At 36.3% G+C, this 22,672-nt stretch overlaps 1 protein-coding gene across 3 annotated transcripts in view; it reads left to right on the forward strand.

Moving 5' to 3' along the window:
* LOC130420571 (kinesin-like protein KIF21A) overlaps positions 1 to 21,770 on the forward strand; it is a 45,963-nt gene extending 24,193 nt beyond the window's left edge. Inside the window, exons 12-35 of one of the 3 annotated variants that reach the window (XM_056747933.1) lie at positions 1,182 to 1,229; positions 2,121 to 2,196; positions 3,392 to 3,497; positions 3,592 to 3,780; positions 3,996 to 4,195; positions 4,681 to 4,788; positions 4,884 to 4,952; positions 8,161 to 8,300; positions 8,495 to 8,639; positions 9,129 to 9,323; positions 9,455 to 9,556; positions 10,366 to 10,531; positions 10,640 to 10,660; positions 11,452 to 11,509; positions 12,058 to 12,112; positions 12,725 to 12,906; positions 13,109 to 13,231; positions 15,160 to 15,296; positions 16,353 to 16,527; positions 16,631 to 16,795; positions 17,194 to 17,311; positions 17,603 to 17,773; positions 20,729 to 20,928; positions 21,033 to 21,770. In XM_056747933.1, coding sequence (XP_056603911.1) covers positions 1,182 to 1,229; positions 2,121 to 2,196; positions 3,392 to 3,497; positions 3,592 to 3,780; positions 3,996 to 4,195; positions 4,681 to 4,788; positions 4,884 to 4,952; positions 8,161 to 8,300; positions 8,495 to 8,639; positions 9,129 to 9,323; positions 9,455 to 9,556; positions 10,366 to 10,531; positions 10,640 to 10,660; positions 11,452 to 11,509; positions 12,058 to 12,112; positions 12,725 to 12,906; positions 13,109 to 13,231; positions 15,160 to 15,296; positions 16,353 to 16,527; positions 16,631 to 16,795; positions 17,194 to 17,311; positions 17,603 to 17,773; positions 20,729 to 20,928; positions 21,033 to 21,090 — 3,007 coding nt within the window. In that variant the 3' untranslated portion in view covers positions 21,091 to 21,770. The remainder of the gene's footprint in view (positions 1 to 1,181; positions 1,230 to 2,120; positions 2,197 to 3,391; positions 3,498 to 3,591; positions 3,781 to 3,995; positions 4,196 to 4,680; positions 4,789 to 4,883; positions 4,953 to 8,160; positions 8,301 to 8,494; positions 8,640 to 9,128; positions 9,324 to 9,454; positions 9,557 to 10,365; positions 10,532 to 10,639; positions 10,661 to 11,451; positions 11,510 to 12,057; positions 12,113 to 12,724; positions 12,907 to 13,108; positions 13,232 to 15,159; positions 15,297 to 16,352; positions 16,528 to 16,630; positions 16,796 to 17,193; positions 17,312 to 17,602; positions 17,774 to 20,728; positions 20,929 to 21,032) is intronic. The other 2 variants (XM_056747934.1, XM_056747935.1) reach the window with 2 other exon arrangements.
* The last annotated feature ends 902 nt before the right edge of the window (positions 21,771 to 22,672 follow it).

The following is a 22,672-nucleotide window of genomic DNA, read 5'->3' on the forward strand; positions in this document are numbered from 1 at the left end:
GAGGAAACATTGTAAAACATTTGCATATACATAAGCGCGTGTGGTTGTCAATGGACCTTTTTCACGTTTCTGGGTTTCTCGGCACCACAAGTCGTCATAGTTGGGTAAACTTCTATAGGGGGGAATGTGAGACTACCACAAATATATTTTTTTGCACTCTCATTTGCTTCAATAGCAAAAGAAAAAATCAACGATAGTGTTTTTCACTTCTTTCAACAAAAATGAAAATAATAGAGAGTCTGATAACGCAGTCAAGAGAGAGAACGATGTCAAATTTACTGTGACTTCCATAGGCGCTGCATAAGAAACACACTTGCATAAGCGTTATAATTTTTTTGTAATTTTATGCAAAGGTAATATAATACAAAGTGTAATGTTATAAATGTACATACATTATAAAAAAAGAAAATAAAAAAAACTTTATAGGATATACCGTTCAACACGTCATCACAAGCTTGTGAAAATGGTCCGTCGGTTACCATATTTTCCTCCTTACCTTTTCAACCTATATCAGATATCCAAGTATACTTTCTACACTTTCATACTTTTGTACCATTTTATTTTCTTTAATTATTAGGAATGATTGCACCAAAAACTGTTAGAGTTAAATTTTTATGATCCTTTTCCACCCTCTCTCTGAGCAAAATGTATATAAACCAACTAGTCGAGATAATTTAAAGGTATCGTTTTCCGTAAAAAAAATTCATGATTTACTCATCCACATGTCATTGCAAAACTTCAATGCCTTTTTCACAAGATCAAAAACATATTTCAAAAAACATTTATATTCAACCAGCATTGGCCCTCATTGATTTTCATTGTGTGGACACAATGTTTTTTAAGAGTTATGTTCTGGTTTGAAATGACATGACTGTGAATAAATAATGACAATTTTTTCATCTTCCTGAAACACTGATGCAAACAACAGTCAACCCAAATATTACAGTGCAATGAGGCCAGAAGATGAGAGGGTGGAATGGCACTTTGGTTCTGTTTGGTTCAGACCAAACAGCATTACAGCATCTACACAGTACATCAAACAAAGTAGGCTAGTAGTATTACCAAAGTGACTTAGTAAAAGTTTAGCTTGTCCCTAAAATGTTCTGTTCTACCGTCATTATTGGGACTTTGATTTTTCTCATCCTCACCTCACTCTTCAATCCAACCCTTCACTCCTGAAGACTCCAGCAGATGGATGAAGTTGTTCACGAGGATCTTGAGAATGTCAGGTTGGGAAAAGTCGCTAAATGCCGTTTTCCACTAACCGTAGTAGTCACAATGCCATGAAAAAGCCGATCCGTTGTTCTTTCCTCGTTTTTCTCTGATATAACACAACCAACTTCAGTGAATTAATGACTTTAGTTTCATCACACTAGATTCATCAAATTTCTTTATTTTCTGCATTTGTTACAACCTTACTGGGAAGATACAACGGCAGCTACTAATACATGTCTCGTATTCTAAAATAATGTTTGATCAATAATGAAAGTAGTGAGCAGAAGTGAGCTTGCTTTGATTTTACATTGGAATATTTGATTTAATGAAGCAATGATTTATAACACTTTACAAGGTTTATAAGGTTATTTTCATTCATTATTCGTTATGCATTAGATCACATGAACTACAGGAACAATTTTATATTATTTATATTATTTTATATTATATTTTACATTTTTATATGTTTATATTAGTTAACACTGTACAGTACACTTCTTTTATTGTGAATTAACTAATATATTGCCCTTTTTATTTTAAATATCTATTTGTAAACTCTAAATGACCATAAACTAAGATAGATATATAGAGCAGAAATATTGTTCTGTAGTCCACTGTGGAAGTGTTATGCTGTTGTTAAAACTTGTAAAGTGTTACAGATCTAAACTTAATTTAATCTGGAATTGGGTTTAATCAGGTTTTCTCATTTGTTTGTTTTAAGGATCCTATGAAAATTTGGGGATTTTACTATATATGACTGATGGGGAACAGAAGTTGTTTAAGCAGACAACTTTCAGTTCATAGAATCTTAAACCACATCTCTGGGCTGAGGGTTCCCTTCTTCGGATGTGTCAGTCTTAAATGTGGTCTTTGGTTCTAATAATATTTCTCATCATGTTATTCAGTGTCATAAAGGAGGAGGGGCCGGATAATGAACAGGACAAGGAGCCCTCAGATAGAGCCAATGAGGAACCAGAGGCAGTATGTTTTTACAGACTCCATTTTGTCAAACTAAAATTATCATTTATATTAAACAAAATCTGTTGTTAGATGGTTAACCAAATATCTAAGAATGTTTTACTTTGTATTATTAACATGGATTGTGTTAAGGTTTTTGTAGAGCACATAGGGCTATTGGGTTAAATAGTGAATGTGAAATGTTATTAAATATTTACATCAGAAGTTAAATAAGAGAATAACTTGATAACTTAAGTTCATCAGTTGCCCAGTCATTTCTTTGTGAAAAGTCAACAAATCATTGCCTTGGACTTATGTTCTATCTGCATTCTGAGCAGTTTTTAGATTATGGGAGTTTAAAAGTGTTGGCATTCCATTTGAAATAGAAAAACAACATCACATGATGTAAAGAGGTTGTCACTGAAAAAGAATATGGGAATAACTCAATTTTGAAAAAAATGCAAACCTTACTACACTACCGGTCAAAAGTTTTAGGACACTAGGTCACTTCTCATATTTTTTCCAAATTTTTTTCCAAACACTTAATTCCACAAAATTATGAAATAAAACAAAAGGAACTATGGAAATTAAAAAAATAAAACGTCATTTTCCATTGTTTACCTCATTTGCAAGTCGCTTTGGATAAAAGTGTCTGATAAATGACTAAATGTAAATATTTCATCATCTTGAGTGTAGAACTGTAGAACTAGAGTCATTTTATCCAGCAGTTTCTCGAGGTCTCAACCTGAGTTTTTTTTTAAACAGTATTTAAAGAGTTCCCGTCTATTCTGTGTTCTTATTGGCTGTTCTTTCTTCATTATATATTTACAGCCATCCATTTCAAAAGTAAAATTTAATAAATAAAATGTTTATTTAATTTGTCATGAAAACATGTATCTTTGCAAAATTATAGTTTTCTCTCCTAAACTTTTTTCAGGCATCTAAGCATACGCCTTCAGATTTTTTTAAATAATGAGAAACATTTTACTCAAGTGTCCTAAAACTTTTGACTGGTAGTGTATATAATTCCAAGGCAACAAAGTTGTTGAATATAAAGGGAAAACTGACCATTTACTTATTACCTAATCATTACATATTTAATATTACAGTTTACTGTTTTTCAGTAGTCTTACGATCTTGGCATATATCAAATACATGTGGTTACTGTGAAAATAAGCCAGACATTGGTGCTAATGGTAGTGTACTGTAATGACCGCAGGATGGGAGTGATCATGATGAAGCTGAGGAGGCAGATGGAGATGAAGAGGAGGATGAGATGGAGGTGGAGAGCTCTGATGAGTCAGACTCTGAGCTGGAAGAAAAAGGTAAAACTTTAAGAAACCTAGTTAAATCAAGTTGTCCACTGTTGCCTGTCTGGTGATCGAATCTGTGTTTTCTGTTTTGTGAATGTGTTGACAGATGACTTCCAGGCAGACCTGGCCAACATCACGTGTGAGATTGCCATCAAGCAGCGACTGATCGACGAGCTTGAGAACAGTCAGAGGCGCCTGCACACGCTTAAACAACAGTACGAACAGAAACTCATGATGCTGCAGAGCAAAATCAAAGACACGCAGCTGGAGAGGGACCGCGTGCTGCACAACATGGGTACAACATGCACACAAGACACTCATAAACTCATCATTACCAAAAATGCAAAATACTAAACAAAGCATTGGAATTAAATATGCAAGGCAAGCATTCCCATCCTTATCTGTAACGCCTTCTAGTGGTATTGATGGGAAACAACTTGACTGGAATGGTGATAAAAGCTTTGTCAGTTAAATCACAAAGGTACTTTTTAAGTCAATATTTTTATACAGGCTCTGTGGAGTCCTGTACGGAAGAGAAAGCAAAAAAGATAAAGTCAGAATACGAGAAGAAACTGAACTCCATGAATAAGGAGCTGCAGAAACTACAGTCAGCACAGAAGGAGCACGCCCGCCTGCTGAAGAACCAATCACAGTATGAGAAACAGCTCAAGAAACTGCAGCAGGAAGTGAGCGAGATGAAGAAAACCAAAGTATGTTTGCTTAGTTTTATCATTGCATATTTTTGTTATATGTACCGCACTGTCTGTACTAAGACATAATACCTCAAATCATGTGCGTTGTTGAGGTGCTATGTGTTTTCTTCTAACCGTTCTGATTTAGCAGACGATAAAAGATGTCAAAAAATTTCCAGTACAGTATATAAGAATATTGAGACTTGTAGGGGATGCCACTAAGAAACTTTCTTAAATTTTAAAATTGAAATTATTTTATCTTCTATATTACATATTTATTATATTTTTATAATAAAGGAAGAAAACAATTAAACCACCAAGCATCAGCATATCAACACTATTGGCAACACACCAGAAAAGCGCTCGTAACCTCGCTCAAATGTCTTACGGACCACTATTTAACATACATGGAACTTCTCCAAACTCCCCAAACAACATGCTGTTTATTCATGTTTTTATGAAATTGGTACTATCAGATGTCATGTTGACTCTATTGCCTTTAGGTGGGTCTGATGAAACATATGAAAGAGCAACAGGAGAGGAACCGAGCCACAGAAACCCTCCGGAACCGAGAGATTGCCACACTAAAGAAAGACCAACGCAAACAGGAGGTAAAACATTGCCACTCGAACAGCTCATGGGGATTATGGGATATGCTCGGACTCGCACTTTAACCACTTCTCTTTCACGCATTTTTCTGTTTTAGCACCAGCTGAGGCAGCTTGAGGCACAAAAGAGACAACAGGAGCTTATCCTGCGCAGGAGGACAGATGAGGTGACCCAATTATTTATTATTAAAGAGTAAATATTTTATGATTTCTAAGGTGCTTCTTTGGTTTATGGAGTGTCTAACAACAAGTTTACGTACACGGTGTAAAAACACTTTTATTTTCTAATAATAGGCAGTTATTAATACATTGGCTTACTTCTTGACTGACTCAAAAAATGATTCGTTCGGCGATTCATTTGTCTTATCCTCTCCTGTCTATCAGCCTACTCTGATCTGATGGGTTAGATGGTTTGCTGTGATTGGTCTACCGCGTGCTGTGTCGCAAATGGCACATAGGCGAGCGTTACACTGAGTGACGCTTCTTACCCGGAACTTAAATTAGAATGACAGATGACTCTGTTCGCATAATTCAGAGTCAACTCGTTTTTCCAAAGCCAATTACATTGTTATTCGTTCATTTTTGGCTTTACAATTGTCATACTGCTTACATTCACACACAGCAACATTACACACTGCAGGAAAGTAATTTTAAGGACATTGTAAATTGTAATAGTTACTCTTTAATACAAATTGTACTGTATGGAGCTCTATTGATCTTAAAAATGAAAATTCTGTCATCATTTACACACTCGCTTGCCAGTTTAAACATATATGTGATCCTGGATCACAAAAAAACAGTCTTAAGTAGCACGAGAACATTTTTAATAAAAGACAATAATACATTGTATGGGCTAAAGCTATCGATTTTTCTTTTATGCCAAAAATCATTAGGATTTTAAATAAAGATCATGTTACATGAAGATATTTTGTAAATTTCCTACCTTAAATACAGCGGGGAAAATAAGTATTTGACACATCAGCATTTTTATCAGAAAGGGGATTTCTAAGTGGGCTATTGACACAAATTTTTCACCAGATGTAGCCATCAAGCCAAATATTGAATTCATACAAAGAAATCAGAACATTTAAGTATACAAGTTCAGTAATAATAAATAAAGTGAAATGACACAGGGAATAAGAATTGAACACATGAAGGTAACAAGGTGCAACATGGCATAGAAAGCCAGGAGATCACCTGAAATATGTCAGTATTGAGAGAGAAACCCTGCTCCCTATCAGTACTAATTGATAACAGCTGCTTTAGTCCTAATTGATGGCCTATAAAGGCTTCTCATTACCTAGGAGGCACACAAGAAAGATTTCATGATGGGTAAAAGCAAAGAACTCTCTGTAGACTTCGTAAGCTTATCGTTGAAAAGCATTTTGACGGGAATGGTTATAGGCGCATTTCCAGAATGCTGAATGTTCCTGTGAGCACTGTGGGGGCCATTATCCGGAAATGGAAAGAGCTTCAGTTCACCATAAACTGATCACGATCAGGTGCTCCACGTAAGATCCCTGTCCGAGAGTCCAAAAAATAATCAGGAGAGTTCTCCAAGAGCCAAGAACCACTCGGGCAGAACTTCAGGAAGACCTTGCATCAGCAGGTACTGTTGTTTCAAAGAAAACTATAAGCAATGCACTGAACCGCCATGGCATCCATGCACGCTCACCACGCAAGACTCCATTGCTGAACAAAAAGCATGTTGAGGCTCGGTTAAAGAGCATTTGAGAAGCCTGTGGATTATTGGGAGACTATAGTATGGTCAGATCTAAGCAAAATTGAACTTTTTTGCAGTCATTCTACACACCATGTTTGGAGAAGAAATGGCACTGCCCACCACCCCAAGAACACCATACCAACAGTTAAGTTTGGGGGTGATAGCATCATGGTTTGGGGCTGCTTTTCAGCAAGGGGTACTGGCAGACTTCATATTATTGAAGGCAGGATGAATGGAGAAATGTACCGGGACATTCTGGATAAAAATCTGCTGTCATCTACCAGAAAGCTGAAAATGAGAAGCGGGTGGACATTTCAGCAAGACAATGATCCCAAACACAAGGCCAAGGACAAAATGAAGTGGTTTCAAAGAAAGAAAAGCAAGCTGCTTGAATGACCCAGTCAATCACCTGACCTAAATCCCATAGAAAATCTATGGAGAGAACTGAAGATCAAAGTTCATAAAAGAGGCCCAAGGAACCTTCAAGATTTAAAGATCATTTGTGTTGAAGAATCGGCCAGAATAAATCCTGAGCAATGCAGATGACTGGTCTCTCCATACAAGAGGCGTCTAGAAGCTGTAATCACCAACAAAGGCTTTTCTACAAAGTATTAAATAAAGTGTGTTCAATACTTATTCCCTGTGCCATTTCACTTTATTTGTTATGACTAAACTTGTATACTTAAATGTTCTGATTTCTTTGTATGAATTCAATATTTGGCTTGATGGCTACATCTGGTGGAAATTTTGTGTCAATAGCCCACTGAGAAATCCCCTTACTGATAAAAATGCTGATGTGTCAAAAACTTATTTCCCCCGCTGTATATAAAAACTTTATTTGTGTGTGTGGATGGCCTGCCACAGTGCCCCAGATGAACAACTTCAAAGGCAATTTTCTCAATATTTTGTTTTTTTTGCACTCTCATATTCCATAACTTTTGAACAGTTGTATCTCAGCCAGATATTGTCCTATTCTAACAACTCATACATCAATATAAAGTTTATTTATCAGATTTCAGATTATGTAAATATACAAATTTCAACCCATAAGACATTTGTCCAGGGTCACATATGACTTTCTTCTGCAGAACATAAAAGATGATATTTAAAAGAATGTTACGCAAAAGAAACCTAACGATGGCGGTACCCATTCACATACAGTGCTTACCTGTCTATTTAATGTAAGTCAATGGGTACTGCCACTGTTAAGCCCAATTGACATTTTGCGTCCTTTCTGCTCACGTATTCGTTATATTAAATGAATTGACTCGCATACATTTTTCAGCCGCATCGGTGCCTCATCAAGATGAAAATAGCTCAACTTTTCAGAATGCCGCATGAGAAAGCAGTGCGGCTTGCGTTTTCACACGAAATGTGAAGCGCCTCTTTGGTTAGCAACATTCTTCAAAATCTCTTCTTTCGTGCTTGCAGAAGAATGAAAGTCTTCCATGTTTTAAAAAATAAGAGGGTGAGTCAATATTGACAGAATTTTCATTTTGGGTTGAACTTTCCCATTAAATGTGCTAAATCACAGCATTGCAATTCGTTTTTTTCTTTTAAATATCAAATTAAAATCTTTAACTTAATTTCCTAACCGGAACAAAAACACCATCATAAAATATAACGAATGTCTGATCTATTCCCTGCATCAGATAACCGCTTTGAGGCGACAGGTGAGACCCACATCAGGCAAGGTTAACCGTAAAATCAGTTTACCAGAGCCTTTGCAGGAGTCCTCAACTCGCACGTCTCGACCACAAACCGCAGGGGCCACTGCAGCAAATGGAACAAGGTAATGTGTGATTCATTACACGTCAGTTACTTTAATGTGAAGTTGGGAAGGCCTTTGACAATGGCCTCTCCAAACAAACAGGTTTCTTGAACACTCCCGTCTGGTCAAAGTATTTAACTTTGGAAAAATAACATGCATGACCTTTAATGTTCATTTGAGCGACTAGTCTGAAGCGAGTGTGATTTATTCTGCAGAAAATACCTGATGAGAACTGGAGGCGTGTACTTTGCTAGGTCGGCACGGGCTAAATGGCAGTCATTGGAGCGTCGTATTAGTGACATCATCATGCAGAGGTTGACCATCTGTAACATGGAGACTGAAATGAATCGCCTGCTAAAGGTGACTGTTGATATTGATTTTGAACTTTTAACTAGATTTCATACAATATGAATATTTTAACAGCACTCCGTTAAATAAAAAACTTTGCTGAACAATGACTGAGATATTATGTATAATGTTTTAACATTGTTGAAAACTTGATCCTGATTGGGTGACAGACGTTTAAAGATATTGATTTAAAAAAAATACTACTGAACATGTAAAGTAGTTGGTTAAACAGTTGCGTTCCCCTATTTTGCTAACCAACGGCATCTGTCAACGATATTGTGTAGTGCTGGTTAGCCCCGCCCTCACCGAGATTGACTGTTAGTGAATTTGTGTTTTGCACATTATTTTACTGCCATTTAGGAGCAAAAATTGCTTGATGATGACATTACATTGCATCTAGTTAAAATATGCAGCTTATATATTTATAAAAGTAAATAAAAAGTTTAGGCCCAATCAATGGCTTTAAGTACATTAACAAATATTTAAATTCTGTTTCCACAGCAACGTGAAGAGCTGACCAAGCGCAATGAAAAGGTTATGAGAAAGAGGGATAAGATCACAAGTGAGGACACGGATGCCGACAGAACCGTCCTTTCTCTCACTGAAGAGATTGAGTCGCTGACTGCTAACATAGACTACATCAATGACAGCATCGCTGACTGCCAGGCCAACATCATGCAGATGGAAGAGGCCAAGGTGTGTAGAGAGAACAGGCAATATGCAGTTACATACCTTGCACATACTGTATTGTTGTTCATGATATGAAATACATTTTGTTTGATCAAATCAGTGGTTTAAAACTGTTCTATGTGAATTGGTCAATATAGGAGGAAGGAGATACAATGGATGTTTCTGCTGTGATCAGCTCATGCACACTATCGGAGGCACGTGTCCTGCTCGACCACTTCCTGTCAATGGCCATCAATAAGGTACTGGATAAGAGATCCATAGATTTAAATTTTAATGAAAATATTTTTTATACATTTACAATTTGGTGACTGTGTCAGTATCGGCATTTAAGCATAATACTTAAAACCTTTGAATATAGAAAAATATAGTACCATTGTTTAATATCAGTCAAAATAAAGTACGTATTTAACATAACAATTTTTTTTATGATATTCATTATTATATTTTATTACACGGCTCATTGGAATGCTTGATTCTGATTGGCCATTCGCGACATCGTTTGTTATTCCCAGATAAGAACCTTTCAAAACTAAAAACACGGTAACCCGGATGAAGCAAATCATTTTAACAGATTTTATTTTGACAAGTTAAATATGAATATATCTTTCAATAACGTATGTGAAATTATATTTAAAAATTATTCAACCAAATTTCCTGTTTATGACATTTGAACGTCTTTTCTTACCTTAAAACCAAAAGTATACGGCTTTTCCGCACAGAAGTTCTGCATTCGGTAAAAACGAGCTAATAAATATTTCAAATTGACATTTATGTCCAGTTTTTTGTCATGTGCCAAGTAGCTTTGTAATAAGATAGATAATGTACAAGCAGTATAATTATATTATATTATAATATACAGTATTATACTATATTATAAATGACAAGGTTTGATTTTCCATCAGGATTTGATTGGATTGTGAAAAGCTGACATTGCGTTTCAGTTTTATACTCGTCCGCACATGATGATTAAAAATGTAAAAGCTTCTTCAAGTAAGACCATGATTGCAAATACAAATTTTGTGCTCTGTAATTTCAAAACTATTCTTAGGGCTTACAAGCTGCACAGAAAGAGTCCCAGATCAAAGTCATGGAGGGCCGTTTGAAACAGACGGAGATCAACAGCGCCACTCAGAACCAGCTGCTCTTTCATATGCTGAAAGAGAAAGCCGAACTCAACCCTGAGCTGGACGCTCTCCTCGGAAACGCTCTCCAAGGTCTGACATGATCGCAAACGCGCGTTTAGCAAACAGCATGGTTTTGGCTCGTTCTTTTGAAGTTTGATCTTAATTTGCTTTTGTCTTTTGTTGCCTGAATTCAAACAGAACTAGGTAACATGCCGTCGGGTAAGTAAAGGCCACTAGAGTTGTCCACCTGTGCATGTGTTTCCCGTAGACTAACCGCAGACAGTAACCGTAGCATAGAGCTGCATGGTTCTTGACTAAACTCACCTAAGGACTTCACTCTTTACAGCAACTGAAGTATTGCATATAGAAACACAATAGAAAGCTTTCAATGTTGACCTGTGGAAGACTTTGACTTGTGTTTTGTTAGAGAAATCCAGTATTATTAAATAGTGAAGAGCTCCATATTGAGTATTATTGATATTCTTTGTTTTATTTTACACTATATAAACATGGACTACGTTCAGAAACACGGATAGAACCAAGAAATTCAGTTTATTACTATCGATATTAATTTTAATGAAATTTTTAGCAGATTTCCCAGCTTTACTATTAACTAAAGTTACTACTCAGGTGGAAAAACATGCCGTCGGATTGTTCATATGCAATTGCAAGTTTTCTAATTCTACATACATCTGACCTTCTGGTTAATATTGTGGCCTCTTTGATTAGATTTGCAAAGGGACGTATTTACTTTACATCTGAAATCCCCACATTGTCTCTAAACCCCATGCATTTTTAGATGGTTGGTGGAAATGCGTTTTCTACCCTAATGCTGGCGTCCTGGTTTTTCCCCACCATGCAAAGCTCTCTTCTAGTTCTTTTGAATTCAGGATTGAAATGAAACACCATGATGCATGTCACTTGAATAACACTTGTTTACTGACATTAACAAGTTAAAGAGCGCTTTCTAATGCTGAAGTGTATTTGTGTGTGTCATTGTGCTTATTCAGAGAACGGTGATGACAGTAGCAGTGATGAATCATCTCAGACTCCGACAACAGAGAAAAGGCAAGTCTTGATGTTCTGTAATCTACAAACCATACCTAATATATAAATAATTTTACGTGTCTAATACATGCATGGGCAACTAAGAACACACCAAAGACACAGAAAAACACGTTTTCACAGCATATGACCGTTTTAAGGGGCAGTTCACCCAAAAATAAAAATGTTGTCATCATTTACTAACCCTTGAGTTGTTCCAAATCTGTAAAACTAACTTTAAATGAACTCGGAGAAAGATATTTGCAAGAATGCTGTTAACCAAACAGTTCTTTGCCACAATTGACCATAGTAGGAAAAATTACAATGGTTGAGATAAGTGCCCTAGAACTGTTTGCATTCTTCAAAGACATTTTTTTTGGTCGGCTGTTCCTTTAAATCAGTTTTTTTCTGATAAAAAATCATGTAATTTTCCTATTTTCCATTATTTGTTTTCTTCCGTATTTTATCTTGTTGTTTTTTTCCTTTATATTCTGTTGGTTCTATACATTCTGTAAAGCTGCTTTTCAACAATGCAGAATCTGATAACTGAATACTTCTTTTGTCTCTTCTAGTTCTTTGGCTTCAGATCTCGTGAAGCTTTGTGGAGAAACCAAAGTCAGGAGTAAGGTAAAACAAACAGATATATACACGTTACCCCATGAATTCATGAGTTTTGACTTTTATTGAGTGCCTGTTAGTTTTGAGGGCATGTGTATGTTAGTGAATTACAAAGATTAAGTTTAATAAAATTTACCACCATTTACAGACCTTCTCTGCCACGAAAATAGGCTAAACGTATTAATAACATCTGCTTAAATGTTAAGCCAAACAGATGTTTGACCGAATAAGAATTCTTCTTATGCCAATGACTGTGAACCGCCAGTAGAAAAAATCTTTGTCCTAACCCAAATTTTACTCTAACCTGTTTCAAATCCTTTTCCAAATGCCAAGATAAAAAAACTACATTTGTAAAACCCGTCCATAGGTCTTTAAAGTAGAGTCTGTTTTGTACAAACCTAACTGTCTCCCAATCTTGTATTACCTTTCTTGCTAGTTCATAAACACAATTTCTACGTAATATACATAATGATGATTAGTCTTTAGTTTGATATTTTCTACTTTTGCCTACCACAGTATCCACGGTTTAATAAATGGATAATAATAAGCATTTAATAAATGATCATCATTTAAAACATAAGTAAAGTCCTTATTTTCCTCTGAAATGTATAATGGATTTAGGCTCGTAGAAGAACAACAACTCAAATGGAGCTGTTGTACGCCAACACTGGAGACCCTGATGTCCCACCAGAAGATTTCTCTGCCCCCCTGCTTCCTGTAGTGGGTCCAGACAGTCATAAGGACCCTGCAGCCCACTTAAAAGACAGAGACGCAATAAGTTTAACATCCAAACCAAATGCTGCGTAAGTCTTTGCTTAACAAATAATCTGTTGTGCCAAGAAAATATGGACACATAAAAGTATTATATGTATTTACTCAACCTCTTGTTGTCTAAACCTTTTTGATTTGAATACAAAACTTGTGTCCTCAGATACTCACTTTATCTAGAACTAACTTAACTGTCAGTATTTCTGGGGATTTTCATTCAGAGTTTCTTTTTTACAGCTCCAGTGCCAGATCTCCTACGGCAACAGAAAGGAGGCTTCTGGATCGCTCGCCTGTCACCCGCAGGAGAGCTCAGGAGAAAAGCCAAAACCCTGCAGACAGAACCAGAACCCAGGACAAACAGTAAGAATTCATCTTCATATTGTTAATTCGCTGCTAAATTCGAAACAAAAAGTTGGACTTTATTACTTAAGGCCTGGCTCAGATTACAGGACTTTTAATATCCTGACCGATTATAAAATCTGGTTGCAGCACACATATAAGGATAATCTTGATAGATTCTCTTATTTAAAAATCTTAACCATGCTCAAACAAAATATTTGACATTTCTGTCACATAACACACTACAAGATCATTTTAAGATTAGTGCACCAGAGGACACGGGTATCATGTGATTTCATCAGAAATCAGATGTAAATAGTGTGATGGCATGGGGACATCTAGTGATAGTATGCCGTTATGTCAACTGGTGGTCATGCAGGGATGTTTTGTTTCTGGTAGCAGTTAAATAAAGTTGTGTGAGGAAGCAACAGCTTGTGTTCACTATGTAAAATACAGAACACAATGGACATTGCGAAGCGACAACTTAAGGACATATTACATAGGTATTTGTAATGTTGCCACATTTCAACACACTGTTGAAATCTCTTCATCTCAGCTTTCCAACGCACTGCATTTACATTATTACTGTCCTGTCAGTCACTCCGTCATCTTGCAGTCTTGTCTCTAATTGGTTGTTGTAAAAGTACCAACGTCATCACACTGATTTATAAAACCTAAATATTAAACATGTTTGATATGATCGCGGCCATCCCTACTTTCTCAGAGCAGATCGGGAGGTGTACCAAAAATCTGACCCAATCGAGGTCATGGACACGATTTTCTCTAAGATTCTCAGGAGGGTAAAATCTGGCTGAGAATCCTGTAATTTTACCAAGAATAAGAATGAGTAGAAGTATAACATTTCAGGGCACAACTCATACCGCAAAGTTTGCTCAAAAACATGAATGAAATTTAAAATTTTACAGCTTTTTGAGGATAGATGTGATGTACAGTATTTTTGTGACTTTTTTGTCATCTTTGATCATGTTTCTGCATAGAAGGGGGGCTTGCATATACTATAATGTAGAAGCTATATCTAGAGACCAGAATATCATCAGGATTTGGTAATGAGCTATTCAGACTTGGACCAAAACATAACCACATAATAACATTTAAGCATCAACCTAAAATGCATTACACACTCCACTCCAGCACACATGCTTAGAATTTAAACTTGTTGTGCTTCACACAATATCCACCAGGTGGTGCATTGAATCACATACAGTAAAATACAGTACAGTAACTCATATACTGTATCCCAACCAGTAAAGATGTCAAATCATTTAACTGTATATTAATTGCTTTTGGTCGCTGACTTTTCTAAGTCAACTATGTTGGTATTAGCATTCTTTTTGACAAAAACATCAACGAAGACAAATTCAAATTTTAAGGAGAGCGCTGCAGTGTGTGTTGGCGCAAATCCCTATTTGACTGCCAACATTCTTTTGAGAGTTACCATCGGTCTCCCTGCCATCAGGCTACAAAAGAAATGGGTCAATGGCAAATCTGCATCACACTGCGGGCACATGGGTGATGCTAATTTCGGCTTCCTATAATGAAAATATATTTCTAATCACAGGAGTTGAACAAAACAGTGTGAACACTGGGGAAATAAGGTTCAAAAGATTCACACGTTTTCATCAAGAAATGTTGAACTATTTGTCTGTCAGAATATCTTTTAGCTGTTTCAGACTTAACTGCTTCATGTATTCTGTACAAAGGATAAGAGTGAAAAATATTAACGCCATTGAAAACATGTCATGTTTATTTTGGACACGCTGACAAACTCAAATGATCTTTAAATATTTATTCGGTGTCAAATATTAATTTATCTAAATATTTTGATGAAGTAGTCAACATATTATGCGAATAACTTGACAAGGTTATTTTTCCTTTAGTCTTTTGGATAGTATATCAGTATTGTATGTGTGTGTGTGTCTTTGATCCAGAAGCGCATTAAACCCAGTTCAAGCAGCCCGGTCCAGTCGAGCAGCCAAACTACAGTGCGCGCACGTGGCCGAGGGTCATGCTAAAGCCCTGTTGTGTGTGGACTCGACTGATGATCTTCTCTTCACTGGTTCAAAGGGTCAGACATTCAACTTCATGACATTTTGAAGAGATATTAACAGCACCATGATCTAAACAAACAAAATAAAGCAATAAATGACTTCTCTTTCATAAAGCCAATACTGCAGTAAATGAGAAGATATTTTGTCACACCCTTATTATTATTTTTTTCATGGGTAGCTCCGTCCAGAATGAGATCTTATTGATCCTATTTGATAAAAAATCTTAAAATTTCAGGTTTGTTGGTAGATCTTATTTGCTTTAAGGGATGAATCGTGTAAATCAAGTCATGAGAAGACGGTTAAAACAGTGTCATGAACGCAACTAGTGAGCTTAAAATATAAGTAAACTGTTAAAACGCTGTGTTAAAGGGATAGTTTACCCACAAATAAAAATTCTGTCATCATTTTTTTAAACACATGTTGTTCAAACATGTACAGTATATGACTCTTTCTTCTGTAGAAGACAAAAAAAGACGTTTTGAGAAATGTCTCAGGGGTTTTGTGTCCATACAATGGAAGTCAATGGGGACCCAATGTAGTTTGGTTACCAGCATTCTTCAAAATATATTCCTTTGTGTTCAATTTATAAATAAAGAACATAGATAGACATAAAGGTTTGGAATGACATAATGTTGAGTAAACAATGACAGAATTTTCATTTTGGTTAACTATCCCTTTAACAAATGCTATATGTTAACACAACTTAGTATGGCAATTCTATACGGTTTTATCACTGTATATACTATACTGTACATGTATTTGTGCTCTATTCACTTTCATTTACACTAGAAATACTTATAAGAACAATAAACAGTGAATTAATCTTAAATCTAACCCTCCAAACTTGTAGGTTTTTAACTCTATTGAACACATAAAAGAAATTCAGCAGAATGTCCTGTGTGCTTTTAATAGTAGAGACGTGACATTTAAGTTCCAAAAATGACTTTAAAAGCACCCTAAAATTGGTCCATGTTGTTCATTTTTCACATATTCGTCAACTTTGTTTTATTCAAATATTATGGACAACTATACAGTATACAGTATTTATCATGTGAATGGTCTTTTTATGGTAGATCGCACATGTAAAGTGTGGAACCTAGTAACGGGTCAGGAGATCATGTCTCTTGGAGATCACCCTAGCAGTGTGGTGTCAGTCCGATACTGTTCCAGCCTGGTTTTCAGCGTCTCCACTGCCTACATCAAAGTGTGGGACATCCGGGACTCTGCCAAATGCATCCGCACCCTCACGTGAGTTATTCTGCTGGTATTTCAGGGACTAAAGCCTAATATTCTCTGATGTTTTTTAATTGTTCTGGATGATCACTTACAGCCCTCAATCTCTGTCCTTTAGTTCATCCGGACAGGTGTCTCAAGGTGACACATGTGCTTCTATGAGCAGCAGTTCTGTTGGCATACCACCGGGAGAAAACCAGATAAACCAGATCGCCTTGAATCCCTCTGCCACATTCCTGTATGCTGCATCAGGCAACACAGTCAGAATGTGGGACTTAAGGAGGTACTATGATTTTCTAAAGATAATGAAACATTTGTTTTTATAAAGTTGCCTAAATGTGTTTTAATTTATTTTCATTAACAAGACATTTTTTTATTATGATATTTATACCAAAGTTGAGCAAAGATTTTAAAGACCTGATAACCATTAAAAATAAGTAACATGCATACTTGCATTATTTTATGTTAACAAAAGTTGACTAACTGGGCTTTAATTGCGTGGACTATCCAGTTTTCTTTCAGCGGTTGCCGTGCCAAATAGCGCCTCCTGTGGCAAGAGAAGGCCATTCCCTTTTATGTGTTTCAGAAGACTTTGCAGAAATAGTTTCACTAAAGGCCATCGTTTGGATATTTTCGGACTCTCCACTTACACATTTTCATGTTATTAAATTCTGTCTTCAGGTTTGTTTCCACTGGTAAACTGACGGGACACCTGGGATCGGTAGTGTGCCTTACGGTAGACCAGATGGGAAAGGGTCAAGATATGGTCATCACAGGCTCAAAAGATCATACTGTAAAAGTACGTTCAGACATTCTGAAACACTGTTTGTGAACTAACACAGATGCCTCTTGGGTCGTAAATGCGTATGCTGATCTCCATATGATAATTTTCACCTTCTGGTCACAGCTCACGCACAGTTTCACAAGCTGTTGCGGCTCATTTGTGGTTGCCTTAACAAAATGAATAGTTTAAACCAGTGATACGGCTTTAATGTGCAATCGGGATCATTAAACACATTGTGAAAGAAAATGCTTTTGGACTCTTTAAGACTTTGTGATGCGTCTCTAAGTCATTTCGTTTGCGTTGCAGATTTTTGATGTGGTGGAAGGTGCTCAGGGGAGCATCGGTGCCACACACTATTTTGATTCTGCCCATCATGACGGCCTGGAGGCTCTGGCAATACAAAGCGATTCTCTGTTTACCGCTGGCAGAGACTGCTGCATTAAGAAATGGGATTTGACCGGCAAACAGCTGCAAAAGGTAAGAACTGAGGGAAGGAAGGGTATCTTTGCTGACTGATGGCAAACACAATGGATCAGTTTCAAACCCTGTTGGGGTCCTCTGTGCAGCATTTTTCGGGCATATTAGGTATGTTGCCAACATGGAGGCTTTTCTTAAAGAAACAGTTGCCCCAAAAATGAAAATTAATTTGTTCACTCTCATGTTGTGTTAAACCTTCATTCATTTTTGGATCTGTTGAACACAAAATAATATATTTATAACAATAGAAATCAAACCGTCCCACTGACCACTATAGTACACTTCTATAATATAGAAGTCAGTTGTACCTCAGAACTTTTTGGTTACAACCATTCTTTTAAATATACTCGTTTGTGTTCAATGGAACAAAGAAATTCATGCATGTTGGAAACAACTTGAGGCTGAGTAAATGATGACAGAATTTTCCTTTTTTCGGTGAACCATCCGTTTAACATTATGTAGCAAAAAACAAAAAATGTTGTCGGTAAGGCCGTTTAAGAATATATTACTTCTGCCTTATCAAAGCTCATCAGATTGATAGAAAATAGTTCATTCTAGAGCATTGTATCTCAAACTGAAAATATTTTTAACCCATCCTTTTCCCACCATCATGCACCCACACATATGATGTAAGACACATACGTCTTTTGCTTACAATCTCCTATTGGATTTATTTTTAAACTTTGTAATTTATAAAGTACTGCAACTACAGTGTGTGACATTTTACTAAAAACAAATAAGAAATTAGTCAGAGTGGAAGCATTTAAAGTGCAGGATGACACATCCACTGTAAATCTTTGCTGCGTAGATGCTAATTCACACTGATCGGTAAACACCTACACAGTTTTTTGCAGTTCTGTTTGCACAGTTCAAAAAAATGTGGAACATAAGATAAAGTAGCATTTATACATTCAATATTTCTTTGTGTTGAGCTTTAAAGGGTCATGATCCCCCATTTTCAGCTATAGTGAACCTCACTGTTGTTTTGAAAAATGCAACCTTTTTTTTTCAACCGAAAGTCAATACCTGTTTTATGGTCATTACATGAATCATACATTCAAGGCACAGCTTTATTAAAGAAATTTAAATGTTATATGAGTATTTATTTTTATCAAAATGCAAGTATAACTGTTCTTGTTAAAATATGACAGTTACCGCATTTGAAGAAATAGAAAAGTCCTCATGTTATCGTACCGCATTCCTGACACAGACTGCCTTCACGAACGAGTCCAAAAGCCTACTTCTCTCCATTTCTAAACGTTTTCCCGAGTAATACAGTTTACTACTGTCCTGGGCTTGCTCGCATCCGTGATGAGCGGGCTTCAAACCGGCGATCGGTCCGGCATGGGAGATGGGTGCTCTAACAACGCGACTAGCTAACATTGTTTTCTATGATTTGCAACATAACCAACTCTGTTAACATCTAATTAAATATTGTTTTGTGTTTCATAACGCTTTAAGGCTGTTTTCACACTTGACTTCAAATAGCAGCCGGCAATGTTCAAAGATAGCGTTTGTGCAGGAAGGCTGCTTAGAGAGACAGGCTTCACGAGGGAGCATTACGGAAGTCTATTTGATTAATAAGCGAATAGCGTCTTTGAAATAACCAATCACATTTCAAAACTACAATTTTCATTTCTCGCTAGAAATGCAATCAGAAATGATTGAAAGTGAAAATGAAACATACATTTTTTAATTAACTATGCTCACATGATGTGTCATATTGACACATCACGTTCCTCGCATGTTGTTATGGAATTGGTCATTGATTAGCTTTGAAAAAGTTGCTTGAGGTATGGCGTTTTTTCAGAAAAGTCTAACTTTTTTCAACATCAAATGCACTCTGAGCTCCAGAAAAAGATGTTGACACTGTAAATACGTAAATACGGTTTACTCCATAGGATTTTAATGTAAAACTGAGGCTTTAAAAAAGAAAACAAGTGTGAACTGATCTTTAAAAACGAAGACAAGTGTGAACACGGCCTTAGTCTGTACTTTTCATTGCAAATTACTTGACAGTGTGGTTAAAATGCTAAATAAAAAATGACAACATGTACTTTAAAATAACAGAATCTGTTCCTAATTTGTGCAATCCGTGATACAGCTTTAGTGGTACAGTTTTCTCAAACAGATGGTGTGTGTAACATTTTATCATAATATTACATTTGTTTTAGAGTTAAATTGTCCATTACGATTATGGCAAATTAGCTGTTGGCGTGGGTCTAACTTGAAAGTTTAACACAAAAGGTCCATTACTTGGAAATAATTATACCCACAAATATATTCCAATTAGTTTAATAATAAGCTGGCACTTTATTTGTAAACTAATAAAACCAAACTAATTAAAGTTACATAAGTGATTTATGTAAGCAAGTATTTATGTCTACTTCAATAAGATATATATTTTGTGCTCAATGCCAACATGACGAACATGAAATAAATCAAGGATAGTGACATTTTCTAACAATCCAGCATAGTATTTATTTCAGTTAGGTTTCATCAATGTACATGGCATACAGAAAATCTTGCAGAAACATATATTAATATGATATACTGTCTTCCTTTTGTTTTACATATTAATCTATTACTATTATAATTTTAAATTAAAATGTATGTAAAGCTGCTTTGCAACAATGGAAAGCGCTATAAAATAAAATTGACTCTACTTGACCTTAAATAATTTAACCATGTTTTTGGATTGCTGGTCATGTGCTGGTTTAAGCTGGTTCATGTGCTGGTCCATAGCTGGTCATGTGCTGGTTTAAGCTTGTCCTTAGCTGGTCATGTGCTGGTCTAGAGCTGGTCATGTGCTGGTTTAAGCTGGTTATGTGCTGGTCCATATTGGTCAAACCAGTATCAAAACATACCTTACCCAGCATATACTGTTTTTTTTTCAGGAATGCATTTATTACGGTAACAAAAACAACCATTTATGTTTTTTTTATATCACTTTAGCAGGTAGAGCAGGCTCATTCTGATCTGGTCAGCGGTCTGGCCATAGTGCCGGGCTCCAGCGCTGTTATGAGCAGTTGCAGGGGCGGACTGCTCAAGTTCTGGCACTCAGACACGCTCCGAGCCCTGGGAGAAATAAGGGCTCATGACAGCGCCATCAATGACATCTGCACTAACAGCAGTCATCTCTTCACCGCCTCAGAGTGAGTAACAGTTCTTTCACAAGAACAAACCTGTGTGAAGTAAGCTTTTGTAAGAAGCAGAGTGAACATTAAAATTTTATAATCTCTCTTTTTTCTTTTTTTAGTGACCGGACAGTAAAGATCTGGCAGGTGAAAGGATCTTTAGAGGAGGGCCTTCAGTGACCAAATCAAAGATGAACTAGACGTTCACAGTGAACTTTTTGGCTTTCTCTGAGTTTCCTCTTATCCTCGACACACCTCTTTCCTGAAACTCTGCTCCCATTCCTGGAAGCCCAATATCTGCTCCATAGATCTTCCTGCTGTATATTTTCTAAATTGCAGTGTGAAAGTGCCCTGTTCATATTTATGTTTAGCCTATAGATGTTGCTGACCATCATAGGATACTGTAGGTCAATGTGTGTGTTTGTTTAAGTGGCACAGTCCGAAAGCTGGGCTTTGGACATCACTGACTGCCACATGAGCATTGCATTTGAGAAGCACATGTGTTTGTAAATGTCAGGACTGGACTAAAGTGATTTGCTCCTAAGTTATTCAATAATATTGATGTCCGGTATTTTTTTAGATGTTTGTTGACCAAAGTTACTTTATTTTGTGGATTTCTACACTGGAACTATGATACGTCACAAATCTTGATGCAATTGTATCGTAATCTTAACTGCTGGAATGGTACAAAGATATGTGCACCAGCGTCTCTGTCCTCTATTTTACTTTTCATTAAGCCTGAACTGTATATCTGTTTTTCTGGTTCAAACCTTTGGGTAAGCTGTACAATTTCTTCTATCGTCCCGTAGTTATTATGAATGTCAGATGCAGTTGTAAAATAAACTACATCTGTCAAAATCATACAAGGTGTGTTCTCGTGTCATTCCAAGTTGAAGAAAATTAGGTTGTTTTGTAATACACTGACCCTTGAAAAAGTGAATTTACATTTCAGCGAAGCATCAATAGGGGGCAGTGCATACACAATATAGAGTGAACAGCTAGGCGGGGGGTATTTGACAGTCAGACTGCTCAAAATTTTGGGTAAATGACAGCAACTCATCTAAACTATAGAATAACAAACATATGTAGCTATGAAAATTATACTGTGACTAAATCCACTACAAAACTGGAATGGTTTAACGTCTTCAAATTAGTTGCCCTTTGTAAAAATGATCTCCTGGCATTTTTCAGTCCGCATCTTGAGGTTTCACACTGAGAAGCCTTTTAAACAGTATTGAAGGAGTTCCTATCTCCTCTTGGTTCTGATTGTCTTGTTTATCTTCATTATATGATCTTAGTAATGCATCTAAATCCAAAAACAAACAAGATTATTTGAGTATGACACCGTTTCAGAAAGGTTTTTAAGCTCATAATAACATTCAAATTAAGTTACCCTCAAGCTCTTGAACAGTGAAGTATATGACGCCATGTTGTCTACAGGAAGTTTAGGGTCACCATGAAAGTTTTGCAGGAAAAAAGATCTCTAGGTAACCAACAGGTCAGTGTCAAGTTTTTTTGCTTTCTATGAACCAAACAAAATATTTATTGAAAAATGTTTTAGTCATTATTTAGGGCCAAATACCGAATACACTACTAAGCAATGGGATGTACAAAAGTGAGGTTTACTCATTACCCACACCTAACTGAAACAAAGGATTAAAAGAATAAACTTAAAAAGTGTATTTATATGCGATGGGATATAGAGCGGTGGCCTAGTAGTGCACATAAGTTACTACAAAAACTTTAACTTCAAGCCTAAGTA

The sequence above is a fragment of the Triplophysa dalaica genome, chromosome 5 (genome assembly GCF_015846415.1).
Source record: "Triplophysa dalaica isolate WHDGS20190420 chromosome 5, ASM1584641v1, whole genome shotgun sequence".
Lineage (NCBI taxonomy): Eukaryota > Metazoa > Chordata > Actinopteri > Cypriniformes > Nemacheilidae > Triplophysa > Triplophysa dalaica.